The sequence below is a fragment of the Festucalex cinctus genome, chromosome 5, assembly GCF_051991245.1.
Source record: "Festucalex cinctus isolate MCC-2025b chromosome 5, RoL_Fcin_1.0, whole genome shotgun sequence".
Lineage (NCBI taxonomy): Eukaryota > Metazoa > Chordata > Actinopteri > Syngnathiformes > Syngnathidae > Festucalex > Festucalex cinctus.
The window spans coordinates 21,781,993-21,794,389 of record NC_135415.1 but is presented as its reverse complement, the minus strand read 5'-3'; the positions used below and the strand labels follow the sequence as shown (position 1 = coordinate 21,794,389).

General features: G+C 38.9%; 2 protein-coding genes across 5 annotated transcripts in view; one reads left to right on the top strand and one right to left on the bottom strand.

Moving 5' to 3' along the window:
• The window catches only part of ptger4a (prostaglandin E receptor 4 (subtype EP4) a), a 26,984-nt gene extending 18,252 nt beyond the window's left edge, over window positions 1-8,732 (top strand). Inside the window, exons 3-4 of one of the 2 annotated variants that reach the window (XR_013283704.1) lie at window positions 7,678-7,853; window positions 7,954-8,732. The gene's annotated coding sequence lies outside the window, so the exon portion shown is untranslated. Of the gene's footprint in view, window positions 1-4,962; window positions 5,400-7,677; window positions 7,854-7,953 lie in introns of those variants that run through there. The other variant, XR_013283707.1, reaches the window with a different exon arrangement.
• rassf2a (Ras association domain family member 2a) overlaps window positions 1-12,397 on the bottom strand; it is a 13,567-nt gene extending 1,170 nt beyond the window's left edge. Inside the window, exons 1-11 of one of the 3 annotated variants that reach the window (XM_077522696.1) lie at window positions 12,251-12,397; window positions 8,166-8,239; window positions 7,897-7,972; window positions 7,664-7,815; window positions 6,297-6,412; window positions 6,085-6,227; window positions 5,435-5,588; window positions 5,110-5,231; window positions 4,919-5,016; window positions 3,407-3,514; window positions 886-3,311 (exon numbers count right to left, since the gene is read on the bottom strand). In XM_077522696.1, coding sequence (XP_077378822.1) covers window positions 3,445-3,514; window positions 4,919-5,016; window positions 5,110-5,231; window positions 5,435-5,588; window positions 6,085-6,227; window positions 6,297-6,412; window positions 7,664-7,815; window positions 7,897-7,972; window positions 8,166-8,218 — 984 coding nt within the window. In that variant the 5' untranslated portion in view covers window positions 8,219-8,239; window positions 12,251-12,397 and the 3' untranslated portion in view covers window positions 886-3,311; window positions 3,407-3,444. Of the gene's footprint in view, window positions 1-885; window positions 3,515-4,918; window positions 5,017-5,109; window positions 5,232-5,434; window positions 5,589-6,084; window positions 6,228-6,296; window positions 6,413-7,663; window positions 7,816-7,896; window positions 7,973-8,165; window positions 8,240-9,673; window positions 9,819-12,250 lie in introns of those variants that run through there. The other 2 variants (XM_077522694.1, XM_077522695.1) reach the window with 2 other exon arrangements.

Here is a 12,397-nt window from a genome sequence, read left to right as displayed (position 1 = left end):
AAGATTCTCAAAGTGTGGTACTCGCCTCTGACTCTAGCGAATTTACTGTAGGCTAATATCAAACAAATTAGCCCCAATATAATAGAAGTTAATTTTACCTACTGCGGAAGATGAAAATAGACTCAATATGTTTTTAGTATGGCTTTATTTTTACCACGCTGGTTATTGAAGAGCTCCTAATAATCCTTCTAAACTATTTATATAAGCTTTCGTAATGCCTCATGCCTAAAATGGCGTCTAAAGATATGTCAACAAGTGAACAATAACAGTGTTTAATCTGAAATATAGTCCATCTGTATTGCAAATAATATTGCCTCTAACAAACTAAAATGATTGATAACACAACTGCAGTGACATCATTTGTTCTATCATTAGTTTATACACACAGAGAGACTTGTGGCTAATTTAAACCGGCAAAATCCAATTACAACGGAGTTCATTCACAAACGGGCTGAGCACTTTCCAACACAAACAAAGGTGATGTCATCCGGATCACTGATGCAACGGGGTGCATAAATTTACTCAAACAATTAAATCGCACACATGCAATACAAGCTAATCCTTATACATTAAGCACTGCATTTCTGTTTGTGGTTTCTTTGAAAGGTTCAGACCAACTCCCGGTACTTAATTAGGTACACTTGCACAATGTAAAGTGGTGTAATAGAAGAGCAGCTGCTATTTAGTCATATTTTGTGAAGGCACATTGTTTTGTTTAAGTCAAGAATTCACGCATCTTTAGGATATCTATTAGGAGAGTTTACCTAATCTTGTGGGTAACAGAATTTCTGTAATCAAAATACACACATACTGGGTGTGGGAAAAATTATGAGACCATGATATTCTAATGTAATAATAATAATATCTTAAAGAAGGTGCTCTCACCTGGTTGTTGTTTCAAGACCCTCTCGCCTATCCCTCCTCCAGAAGCTGAAAACTAGCAAGTGTGTCTCTGCAGCAGTAGGTGAAGTGTGTTTCAGGGTCGGGCGGCCGCTTACCCTTCAGACGGTCACGTCGAGGGGATCATCGTCCCTGCTGTCATTGGCTGAGTGCTAATCTGTTGCAACGCTGACAGTAAGACTTAAAACACCTGAAGATCTATTTTTGAAGGAATGCTTCTAATTATGCCGCGAGGCAATAAAACATCCTGTTATATGTTTGACTAATAGGATATCACAGTCACTTTAAGTAACATTAGATCATTGTGGGGCAAATTACGGCCCATAGGCTAATGTACAGTTGAGCTTAACATAATCAAGAGTGCTGTAATGTTATTGCAGTCATTTGAATTGGTCAATTAAAATATATTTTAAATTGCAATTCATGTATTATGTCATGTATACAATAAACGTATTCATAATGTGGCCCACTAAAAAAAATGTTTGTCTACCCTTGCGATGAATATTGCTGAGAACTTGTTAAATGACATATGACATTTTTTCACAATTAGTGGATTTATTTATTTATTTATTTTGTGCAAATTGATGGCAAAAGATGCAAAACCTAGGATCATATTCAGACTGCAAGATCATTTGTTAGATAATTGCTGACGGAAAAAGTCACTTGGCTGACCCGGAAATATTTGGAAGTGCACCACCAGACGTCCGCATCAGATCACATTTAAGATTGTTTTTACCTTTCCACCAGATTTTACATATTATAATAACAATTAATGTGAAGTGAAGTAGACAAAATTGGCTCCCGCTCAGCCATCTCAAAGTGGGCTCCCTCTAGTGGGACACAAAATCATTACTGAGTATATTTCAGTTGTATTTAACTTTTAATACACTTACCCTTAACCTTCAAGAACAATTTTTCTACAGGAGCAGTTGTTCATTTTCATATATTTCAATGTGGTTTTAATGTCAAAAATATGTGCATAAAGTTATGATGATTTAGTATGAAATATACTAGGGATGGGCAAGTAGTATTGATACCAGGTATTCATATCGGGGCCAATACACGATGGCCGCCCTCTTGTGGCTGTTTTACGACTAGGAAGTAGAAATTAGAATAGAAAATTGCTATTATTTTTAATGCAGTATAAATAAATGCTATAGTTGGATACATAGGTCTTTCTTTACAATTATGTAATTGTTTTTTTAGGGAAATTATATGTAGTGGTTTGAGTTGGTAACGGCATCAGTGACTACTCAAGAGTTGAGTACTCACTACTCATACTGGTATTGGGACGAAAATAAGTGGTATCGAACATCCCTAAAATATACTTTTTATGAATAAATGAAAACCACTGCCTTGTTTGTGATGATTACTTGGGTGTCACTTTTTAAGATGGTACTTATAAACAGTGAGAACTGGTGCTGAAGGCACAAGTGGAGGAAATCGAGCATCAAAATGGTTTAACAACAAACATTTAGTCTCCTTTTTTAATTAAATTACAATCATTACTCAACACCGCCAGCCCTACATTTCCATATCAGCACAATTTGTTCACATGTGAAGGATTTAATTTCATTGCTTTGCCTCAGAAGTCATACAAAAACAAAAAAATAAGTTTGAAACATAAAGCATGCACATTCTCAGAATGACATTTGCATGGAGTTGTCAAAACGAAAACAAGATCACTCGAAGACGTCCTATGGGGACAGCGAGCGTAGCGGTCACCTCGCGGCGTCACCGTGGCCAAATATTACTTGAGTAACAGACAGGCATGACACAACATGATGATGGCATCTGTCTGTCTATCTATCTGTCTGTGCGCCGCTCAACACTCTCACTGACCTACTTTAACTCGGGCTCTGTGTGTGCATGTAAGCTGTGTCAATCACGGAGAACATTAACTAAAACCAGAGACGAGCAAGTCCCGTGTTGTGTACCGGGCTTAAAATAACAGCACTCAAGTCTTTTGTTGTGCTTTCAACATGTCAACGTGACATTAATATGTTGAATGACGATGGCGTATATTATTTGACGGAGTACCGAAAAAGTTGAGGGTGAACCACTCTGCCACCTGAAAGTAAGGGGACCCCGGTGCATTGTGGGTAAAGAAGTAGCATTTTGGCTTTTGTGCTCGTCAGATTTTTATGTAGATGATCGTAATTAATCATTTGTGCTTGGTGAGTTTTTTTTTTTTTTTTTGCAGGCACTTGACTAAAAGCATGACATGATGCGAGTGCTTTAAACGGTTAGCTTCATTAAGGACTCTCAAATGAAATAAAACGTTTGTTCATGTGCCCAGTCCATGATGTCGCTCACCTCTGACCCCACGTCAGCTGGGATCATCTCCAGCTCAACCGCGACCCGAAATGAGGATGGCTGGCCAATCAGTTTGTCAGCTTCCCTGAGTCACACTGTGTGTTGTAAAACGTTCGTACAGAATGAAACCTGCTTTCTCGGCGATCCAAATCAGACACATCAAAGATGGCGTCCTTGCTCCGGGTCTCACTCGTTTGAAGCTTGTCGTCGTCGTCGTCCGACACCGGTTCACATACATGCGGGGCCTTCCGGGAGACAGCCCAGCTGCTTCTCGATGATGCTGCGCAGGACGTTGTACCTGCGCAATACAAGCAGTTAGGAATCAAGAGTTAGCCAACAAGATTGGGGCCCGACCAATTAATCGGCCGCCGATTATAATCAGCCAATTATCGGGCTTCAAACATCGTGCAAAACAATCTGCCAATTTGGTCAAATGGCCGATTATTTTCCCCTTCAAACGTTATCGAAGAAAACCACGGTTTCCAAACGCTGTGAAAGTACCCTGAATGCACCAATTTGCTTGTATAATATTAGCAAATAGCAAGTGTGTAGCGTATGTTATTCTTTTGTCCCTAAGCGCCCTTTAAGCTTTTTAATGACACCTCAGTTGGAGTTAACTGAAAAACTAAACACACCACATTAATAATAACATCCACTGTATATTTAAATACAAAACATGCTTCGTTTTAAAACATCAATAGTCTAGCGCTAATGGTAAAAGCGAAGGGAAGATCCCATTCAAATGCTAACAGGAAGTTAGCATCAACTTCGGGAGTGTTTTTCATTAAAATACCGAATATCCACACACAAATGCTGTGGGAACACATACCCACATGAGAGTTAATGCGAAAACACAACTTCTTCCCAATGTGTGAAAAAAGAGTTATTTTAATCTAATTCAATCGCAACTTTCTTCTGTACTCACTTTATAAGTGTGTACGCCATGGATGCGCGGCACCACGCTGCCCCCAAGAGGCCAAAAGGCACACAAATACTCAGTATTTGTTCTCATTGTTTTTTTCAGTTGCTACTATTCTAGTTTATTTAGTCTATTGTTATTTCACTTTATTGTTATATTTGTTATATTTAAAGTTATGTTAAGGATTCTAAGACTTTCTTTTCTCAAAATTCAAGAATGCAACATCCAAGGATATTTTTTTTTTGGTCTTAACACACATTTCCACATGACATGGCACGAAATACAATCCCAGAGGTCGCAGGTTAGCCCAGTAAGTCCAAAACTTGTGAAAATAACAGTTTCATGCTTTACAACAGTTGTAAACACATAAGAATAGTTTCATTATTGACACATAAATCTACATAATCTTGTACTTCATGAAATTCTTTTATAAGGTCATACTCATGGACTTGACATTCAAAGTAGAGAATCTTAACAGCGGAAATGTGTGTGCGACACCCATTTAAAAGGATGGGGGGGGGGGGGGATTTAATATATATTTTTAAATAATTAGAATCTTAATCTGTAATTAGTATTTTTTTCTGCCAAAAATCGGTATCGTCCTAAAAAAAATGCATCTGTCGGGCCCTAAACAAGATTATATTTTGGTTGACAGCAGATATGTGATTGTCTGACAAAGTTGTTGACTTAGGGTACTTTTCAGAAAATGTGAGAGAGAGGAAAAGAAAAAAAAAAGCAAAATGTCTCCTCTAAAATACTGTCAATGGACACAAGCTCCCTTACCTTCTCCTTAGCTTCTGCACCTCTCTGTCCTCCTCCTCCTTCAGCTTGGTGATGAAGCTCTGCAGCACGGGCATCTCAAACTTGATATACTGCGCCACCTGGTGGAGTGGAGGAGGAAACGCGCATATGAGCGAGCAGAAAAGAAGCCAGGCTGGTCGTTGGTAGTCGTTTTTGTGCAGATATTTGTTTACATCGTATGTGACTTCTTCTCCCAGGTCCTCCTCCATGAGGAACAGTTTGCACACCTGCTCACACGGACCCTGCATTACTCTCCAAACTAGAGGGAAGTCACTGCGCTTCAGTTTCACTCGTTCTGAAACACACAAACATTTTGTTTTTAAATTGTGCAATCTTTTGGATATTTTGAGGTTCTACTGCACTTGGGAGTGGACTTCAAAATCAGCTGACAAGTGCTATTGAAAACGGATGGACGGACTATGTAAATTTTATGAGACGTGCAAGTGAAGCTAATAAAAGAGGATAATGCATGCATAGTGAGTGAGTGCTTTTACTCACCTCCGCTGGCATGGACGAGGTAGAGTGCAAAGTCATCCGGACTGTTTTCAATCTTAAACTTGTTGAGGAGAACTTTCAGCACCTGAGGCGTGGTCATGCAGCTGTTGATGCGAACGTTGGTTACCGAGCCGAAAGCAGGCGTGAACACCGCTGTCTGAGAGACACACATGTCAAAATTAGGGGTGTCAAAGTCAATATTTATGTCATCTTCAGTCGACAGCAAGTGGCAAAATGGCCGCCCCCTGATATGGATAAAAATGGCTGGGATTTTGCTTCATAACTCTCATTCCACAAATGTAACTCATTCAAACCCCAAAATGTGTAAATATTAATAAGGATGTCATGTTTAGAGTAGTGAGGTCACATATAACATTGTCAAGAAATGTTTAATGTTGGCTTCCACTTTAATCATAATCACATGACTTCCATAGTTAATTCACAATTAATCACAAATTTTAGATCTGTTCTAAATATGCAATAAAATATCTTTTTTTTCCTCAAGTTTTCATATGTGTTAACATAAAAGTGGAAAAAATGTTAATAGAAATATGGCTGCATCTTTTAGTCACTGATAGTCATTTCATAATTCATAAAATTGAGTTGAAATTAAAAAAGATGTTGTACTGTACTGTACTGTATTTTCTTCTCACCTTGTGGTTGTAGAAGTGCCCATTGATGGAGAAGCGATGGCGTCGGATCTTCCTCTGGTCGCTGGGGGAGCGGCGGTGGACCCGCCTTAAAACGCCGGCGTCACTCTTGGTTCTGAGGAGCTGAGCGGAGCTCTCGTTCTCCTCTGTTGGGTCAACGTCACATAAAAACGACTTTCTTCTTCATCGGGCCTAATGCTAATGAGGATGTTAACCTTCAGCATGACCCTCCATCACACCGTTGTCTTCCGATTGGCTGTCAGGCGCCGTCACCTCCACAGTGGGTGGAGTCACGTGTGGCGTTTGTTGACTGTCTGTGCTGTTTGGGGGGCTGTAAGGAAGTCACAGTTTGACAGTTGGATGCAGTTTTTCATTTTTTACTTGGATACAATAATGGACACAACATTAGGTACAGCCATGACCAGCAATTCCATAAATAGGGATGTTCAATACCACTTTTTAAGACTGATACCAGAGCGAGTTCTCACCACTACCATTGGTACGAATGATACATACAATTTCAATTAACACAATGACAGATAATTCTGAACAAAAAATATTTCCATCTTTCTGACGCACATGATTCACAGATGAGTCAAGTGTCCGCAGTGTGGCACAAACTACTGGTGAGGAAGACTTGCTTGTCAGATTTTGAAGCCCTAAGTATCGGCTGGTATCAGCATCCTTCATGATACAAGATACCTTGAAATAAGGCAATTATAATTACTTAATCTTTTTTTCAAGTTGTTTTTTTTTTAAATCCATTAAATAATTGGTTAATTAACTGAGTGATAACAATACAATGTAGAATAAACAATTTTGATTTATTTAATGAGCATTAAGTTTATTTATTATTTATTGGCCAATTAATTTTTAATGCCATTATTTTTTTTAAAATGTGAATTTATCATAAAAAAAAAATCATACTGTATATTTCTTATTATATTAAACAATTGGTCAATTATAAATTTAAAATAATAAAAATGCATATAATTATCAATTATTCAAATAAACTATTTTACATATAAACAATTGTTTTATTTATAGTAGAAAATAATTGGTTAGTGAAATATGAAAAATGGGACTGAATTTTTTTTTTTGTTAATCTGTTTTGTAAATACAACATAGAATAAACAATTTTGATGTATTTAACCAGCCTTAAGTTAAGTTTATTTATTAGCAAATTAATTTCAACTACAGTACATTATTTAAAAAAATGTGAATTTATCATTAAAATATTTTACATACTGTATATTTGTATTCATTACACAATTGGTCAATTATTATAAATTATTTTAAATAATATAATCCAAAAATCTAAATAGTTATCTCATTAAAATCAACTATTTTACATATAAACATTTTATTTATTGTATTAAATAATTGGTTGGTAAAATATAAAAAATTGAATTGAATTATTTTTTTGTTAATCTGTTTTATAAATTTTACTTATACACATTCACCATTTTACGTGAACATACAGGTGAAGCGACTATCAAGGTATTCTTTCGCAGCCGTTGACCTTCAACATGTGAACATTTCCGGTCATTGTGATGTAACTTGATCGGCGTGCACTTCTCACCCTTGACTGTCCAGAATGCAACCCGAGTGCCAGGATGTAGAGGAGGGAGGGGGTCGGATGCGCTCGTGGTCGTCCTGCATCTGAAGCCTGATTGGTCTCCGCAGCCCCCAAAAGATGTTCAACAGACCCTCCACAATCAGCTCTCCCTCTTCCTGTTGTCAATGAATTACACGGATCGAAGCGCTGTCGGGTAATGTGTGCAAAATGGCCGCCGAGGTGATACACATACAGACCTCTCTGTGCCTGAGCTGTAGATTCTGTCCTTCATAGTAGAGGTTGTATGTTTTCAGATGCGAGAGGATGGTTGCCCTGGAGACAAGAGATGGTCAGCACCACGATTTAGTGTGTCTCTTTGTTGGAATTTACACTGCATAGTTTATGTGAAACAATTCAGATTTTTCAAGCGCCATGTGGCACAGTTGGTGTACATATTGCATAGAATTTCGGAGACAATCAGATAAAAGGTACTGCAGTGGTTTACAATCAAAGGGGAGTTGCTTACTTGCTGATGAACTTGTTCTCTCCAACCTGAACCCCATTGTGAGTGCCATCCATGGCCACGCTGCATGAGAGGAGCTGAGGGGGAGAAACAAAAGAGGTGCTTGATCGTTATCGCCACAGTCTCATGACTCCTCGTGACCAGCAGAGAAGAGCACAAAAGAGAGACCACAAGATTCATCGCATGGCAACTATTTCCTCCGAGAGGCCAATAAACACTTTGGCTTCCACCGCGTAATCTTGTCACGTCCGCGTTTTCTGTGCATTCATGCCAGCACGGGGAAAAAGAAGCTTCTGTTAGGGAGGACAGGTGCAGGGACACAACACATGTGCAACTCGCTTAGCCAAATTCTTTCAGCTGCTCCAAGACACAAGCAGCCAGCAGAGGAGTTGAAGAACTAACAACATGGCAGCAGAGGTCAAAACGGGAATTGTCTGAACAGCTGTCATGATGTGCAGGGGATGAATCCTCCACATGCTGTTGAAACATTTCCTCTCGAAATCACAAGACTGTCTTTCGTTCACCGGCCTGACACAACTGTGTGATTGGGACTGAGTGGGAAGTGATCTGGTTTGCGAACAACACGATGAATGATGTGATGCATTAATTAGTGCTGTCACTATTGAATATTTTTAAGAATCGATAAATCTATTTTTATTTAATCGATTGACTAATCTGATTCATTGCAATTTTGCATTAAAGTGCATTAACCCCCCCCCCCCCCCCCCCAGATTACTGTTTATTAAGTAGTGATCGGTGTTTATTTCATACTTCATATTCGTATCGTGGTGAATAAAAAGGGAGGATTGTTGTTGTTCTATGTTACTGGTTTGGTCATTGTTTTCCAAAGTAAAAACAGATGTTTGCAAATGTATTATTTTGATTAAACACAGAAGATAATCAGTCTTCCTACTTGAAGGACTACAGAAATCAGTGAAAAATTACTGCTGATATGCTGAAATCAATTTGTACAATTTGAAATTAAAAAATTGCTTCAAATGATTACTTGATTATTAAAATAGTTGATTACTTTGATAACTGATTACTTGTCGATTGATCGATGGATTTTTCCAGCTCTAGTGTTAACAACAACTAACAAATAAAATGCAGAGTAGCGAGCAGGTTATTTGACAGCTTAGCAGTAATACTGTGAAATAAATGAAGTTTAATGTCAAATAATCTTGAAATGTCAAAAACAGTTAACAGAGCCAGACATCTTTCCAAACCACACAAAATTGGATCTTAACCTCTGTAGTTTTTTGCAATAATCTTGCTAGAAAATAGTTATATATTTAGTTAGACAGCTTTCATACTTCAATTTGCACAGGGATCACAAATAATAACAACAATAATTCACTTAACAGCTTGAATCTGGAAAAACTCCTAAATGGGGTCACTTACATCTCAAGCCATTAATGCTCAATTAGATACTCAAAAATGCAGCAGAGCAAACATATTATTAAATTGCATTCATTGAGTTGATAAAGCATAAAGGAAGAGTGCACACGTACCAAAAACGGTGAGCAGTCGGCTGTGTGTTTAATATAAAATTGAGTCTTGTCTCAAAAGAGTCAAAAGCAAACATACAGGGGCAAGTGGAGGGCGTATAAAGGAAGTGTTCCCCTTCCGCTGTATCACTTCCTCCTTTGCTCAGCCAGTCACACAGGAAGTTGACACACGACCAAGACTTCCTCAATCCAATGTCTATGAAATAGATGCCACACCGCAGATTACCTAAACACACACATACACACACACACACACACACACACAAAAAGGTCCACCATCTTAACACACATGCCATAATCTGAGCCCGTCAATCAGTTCTCAGAACTGGATTAAATATTAAAAAGCAATCAGCCAACCGTTATCAATATTTCAGCGCTTGTATGTCACACCTCAACGGGTGGCATCAAGCTACAAAACGGAGGTGATTAGACTTTAATAGAGCAGCCGCGGTCAAGGGCAGCCACGGTTGTGGGCTCGTTACAGCGTGTGGTCAAATTTGATGCTGCAGATCTTCATTTGATGTGACCTCAACGATAGGATCTGTTCAAGATGGGCACACACGGGACCACTTTTTAACCTCTTGGCCATCACGGCTTATCGTTCGGTCTGATGTGATGTCACGGTCATGGATTCCGTCGTTCAACCAAATTTAGAATATTTGCCATCGTAAATAGTGACCAACATTCACAATTGATTGCCTTGACTGTTTTCCCAGCAGTGACACATGAGAGGAGGAGTCAGGGGTTCGAATGGACGTCTCAGTAGACCGAATTCCCTCGTGGCTCATTACAGAATCAGCCAGTCGTCGGCTTCTGTCTCCACCCACACCTTTCGCCATTGCCCACTGCTTTTCAGCGGAAGCATGTCTACAAACAGATTCACAGATTCTAAACTCCCTGCTTTTACATGTGATTGTAAAAAAACACAAATCATTCTGCATGTAATTAAAAGTCATGACCACGGCTCCCCCCCCCCCCCTTCACTTTAATGGGTCTCTTTTAGTGAGATGAATAGCTTTTAAAAACCCTCCTCCCGACCCCTTTAACCCTCCCAACTCTGCAGATCGCTTCTATTGTCGTTTGTGTCATAGCAACCTCAGAAACATTGAAGGAAAAAAAAGAAAGAAAGAAAAACATTCCTCCTGCTTCTCGTTAGACATGGCAGCGGCCATTTAAAGCTTGGCAGGCATGACTGGAAGAGATATTAGGTCATGTGAAAAAGAAGCTACCACAGAAGCACAAGTGTACTTTAAGATCAGCCCCACAAAGTTGTTTAATTTATACATCACACATACCACTGAACCGCATTGCCCGGCTGACATGGCGGACATGTCGTACGAATGGGTGCTACGTAGGCACTTTCACGTTGCAAATCTGGATCTCTTCGCCTTGAATTCAGAAAGTGTGCTCCTGTATTCTGCAGCTTAATTAAGTAAGTGCTCATTTAGTTTTGCTAGATAGCTAATTGTGCTGGACTGGAATTGCTGAACTTGGCATTGCAAATCATGCAGTTAGGACGCTGACTCCTGTCACTCAACTATACATTTATAGAGCACTTTAAAACAACCATAACGGTTTCCTGAAGATGGAATTTAGGGGCAGCACTAAGATACAATGAAAACAGCAGAGCATCCGGAATTGAACCCTGTGGAACCCCATATGATCCGTTATACATGTGAATTCATATTGCACATTTTCATTCCACCACTTTTCTTTCTTTTTTTTGCTCAACATAGTATGAAAGGATTACAGTAATAAAGGAATCACACGACGTACCATCACAGCAGCCACAAGTCGATGGTTGAGCGCACAAAATTACCTGCAGCACAAGCATGCAGCCAATGATAGGCAAGCATTACATTGGTTTTTTTTTTTTTAACAATATTTGATTATAAAATATATAACACATTTTAATCACAACTGTATGACATAATGGTATTATCAAGTATTGGTCTTCAGAATCGACAAAAGTACTCAAGTACTTGTTCTCATATGTATGTCTCATTTGTGTATACTCATGGTCCTGGAACACTGGAGCCTATCAAAGCTGACGTAAGGTGAAAAGGTAGGGTACACCCTGGACCGGTCGTCACTTAATTACACATCCATTCACTCTTGTACAGTTGCACTTACACCATCATTGAGTGGGAATTAAAAACAGACGTGTAACCACTACTAACATCATGAGAAAAACAAGATTTATCTAATAGAATCGACAACACATCTTCCATAAATAGTAATGTATGTATTTGCCTTCTTAAGGTAATATCACAGTAACATTCTTTATAACTTTACGTCTGATTTTTTTTTTTTTTTAACCATACTGCTCTTTGTTACATAACCAGTCAGTCACAGTCTATAATGCACATTCCCACTTTGATGTCTCACCAAGCTTTAGACGGAGCCCACACTTCATGTTGGGTATACTGGGCTAGCATCCTTTGAACAAGAAGACGTTTCACTGAATGTTTTGTTTTTAAAAACACAAAATGGTGACCGTTAACGGATAAAGGCATTAAAAAAATAAAGACACACAATATTACCGCAGTCCATTTATTTTCATATTAAAGAACAGCTTACCCTGAACTACGACGGCGTTATCAAAAGAAGATTCGGTTCCGTTTCTCTCCAGCCGACGTTTTAGTGTGAGTCGCCGGTTGAAGTGACGGTAACTCGCCCCTCGGTTCGCCCGACCCCGTTGGCCGTTGCTCGAGTCGGTCTGCCCGC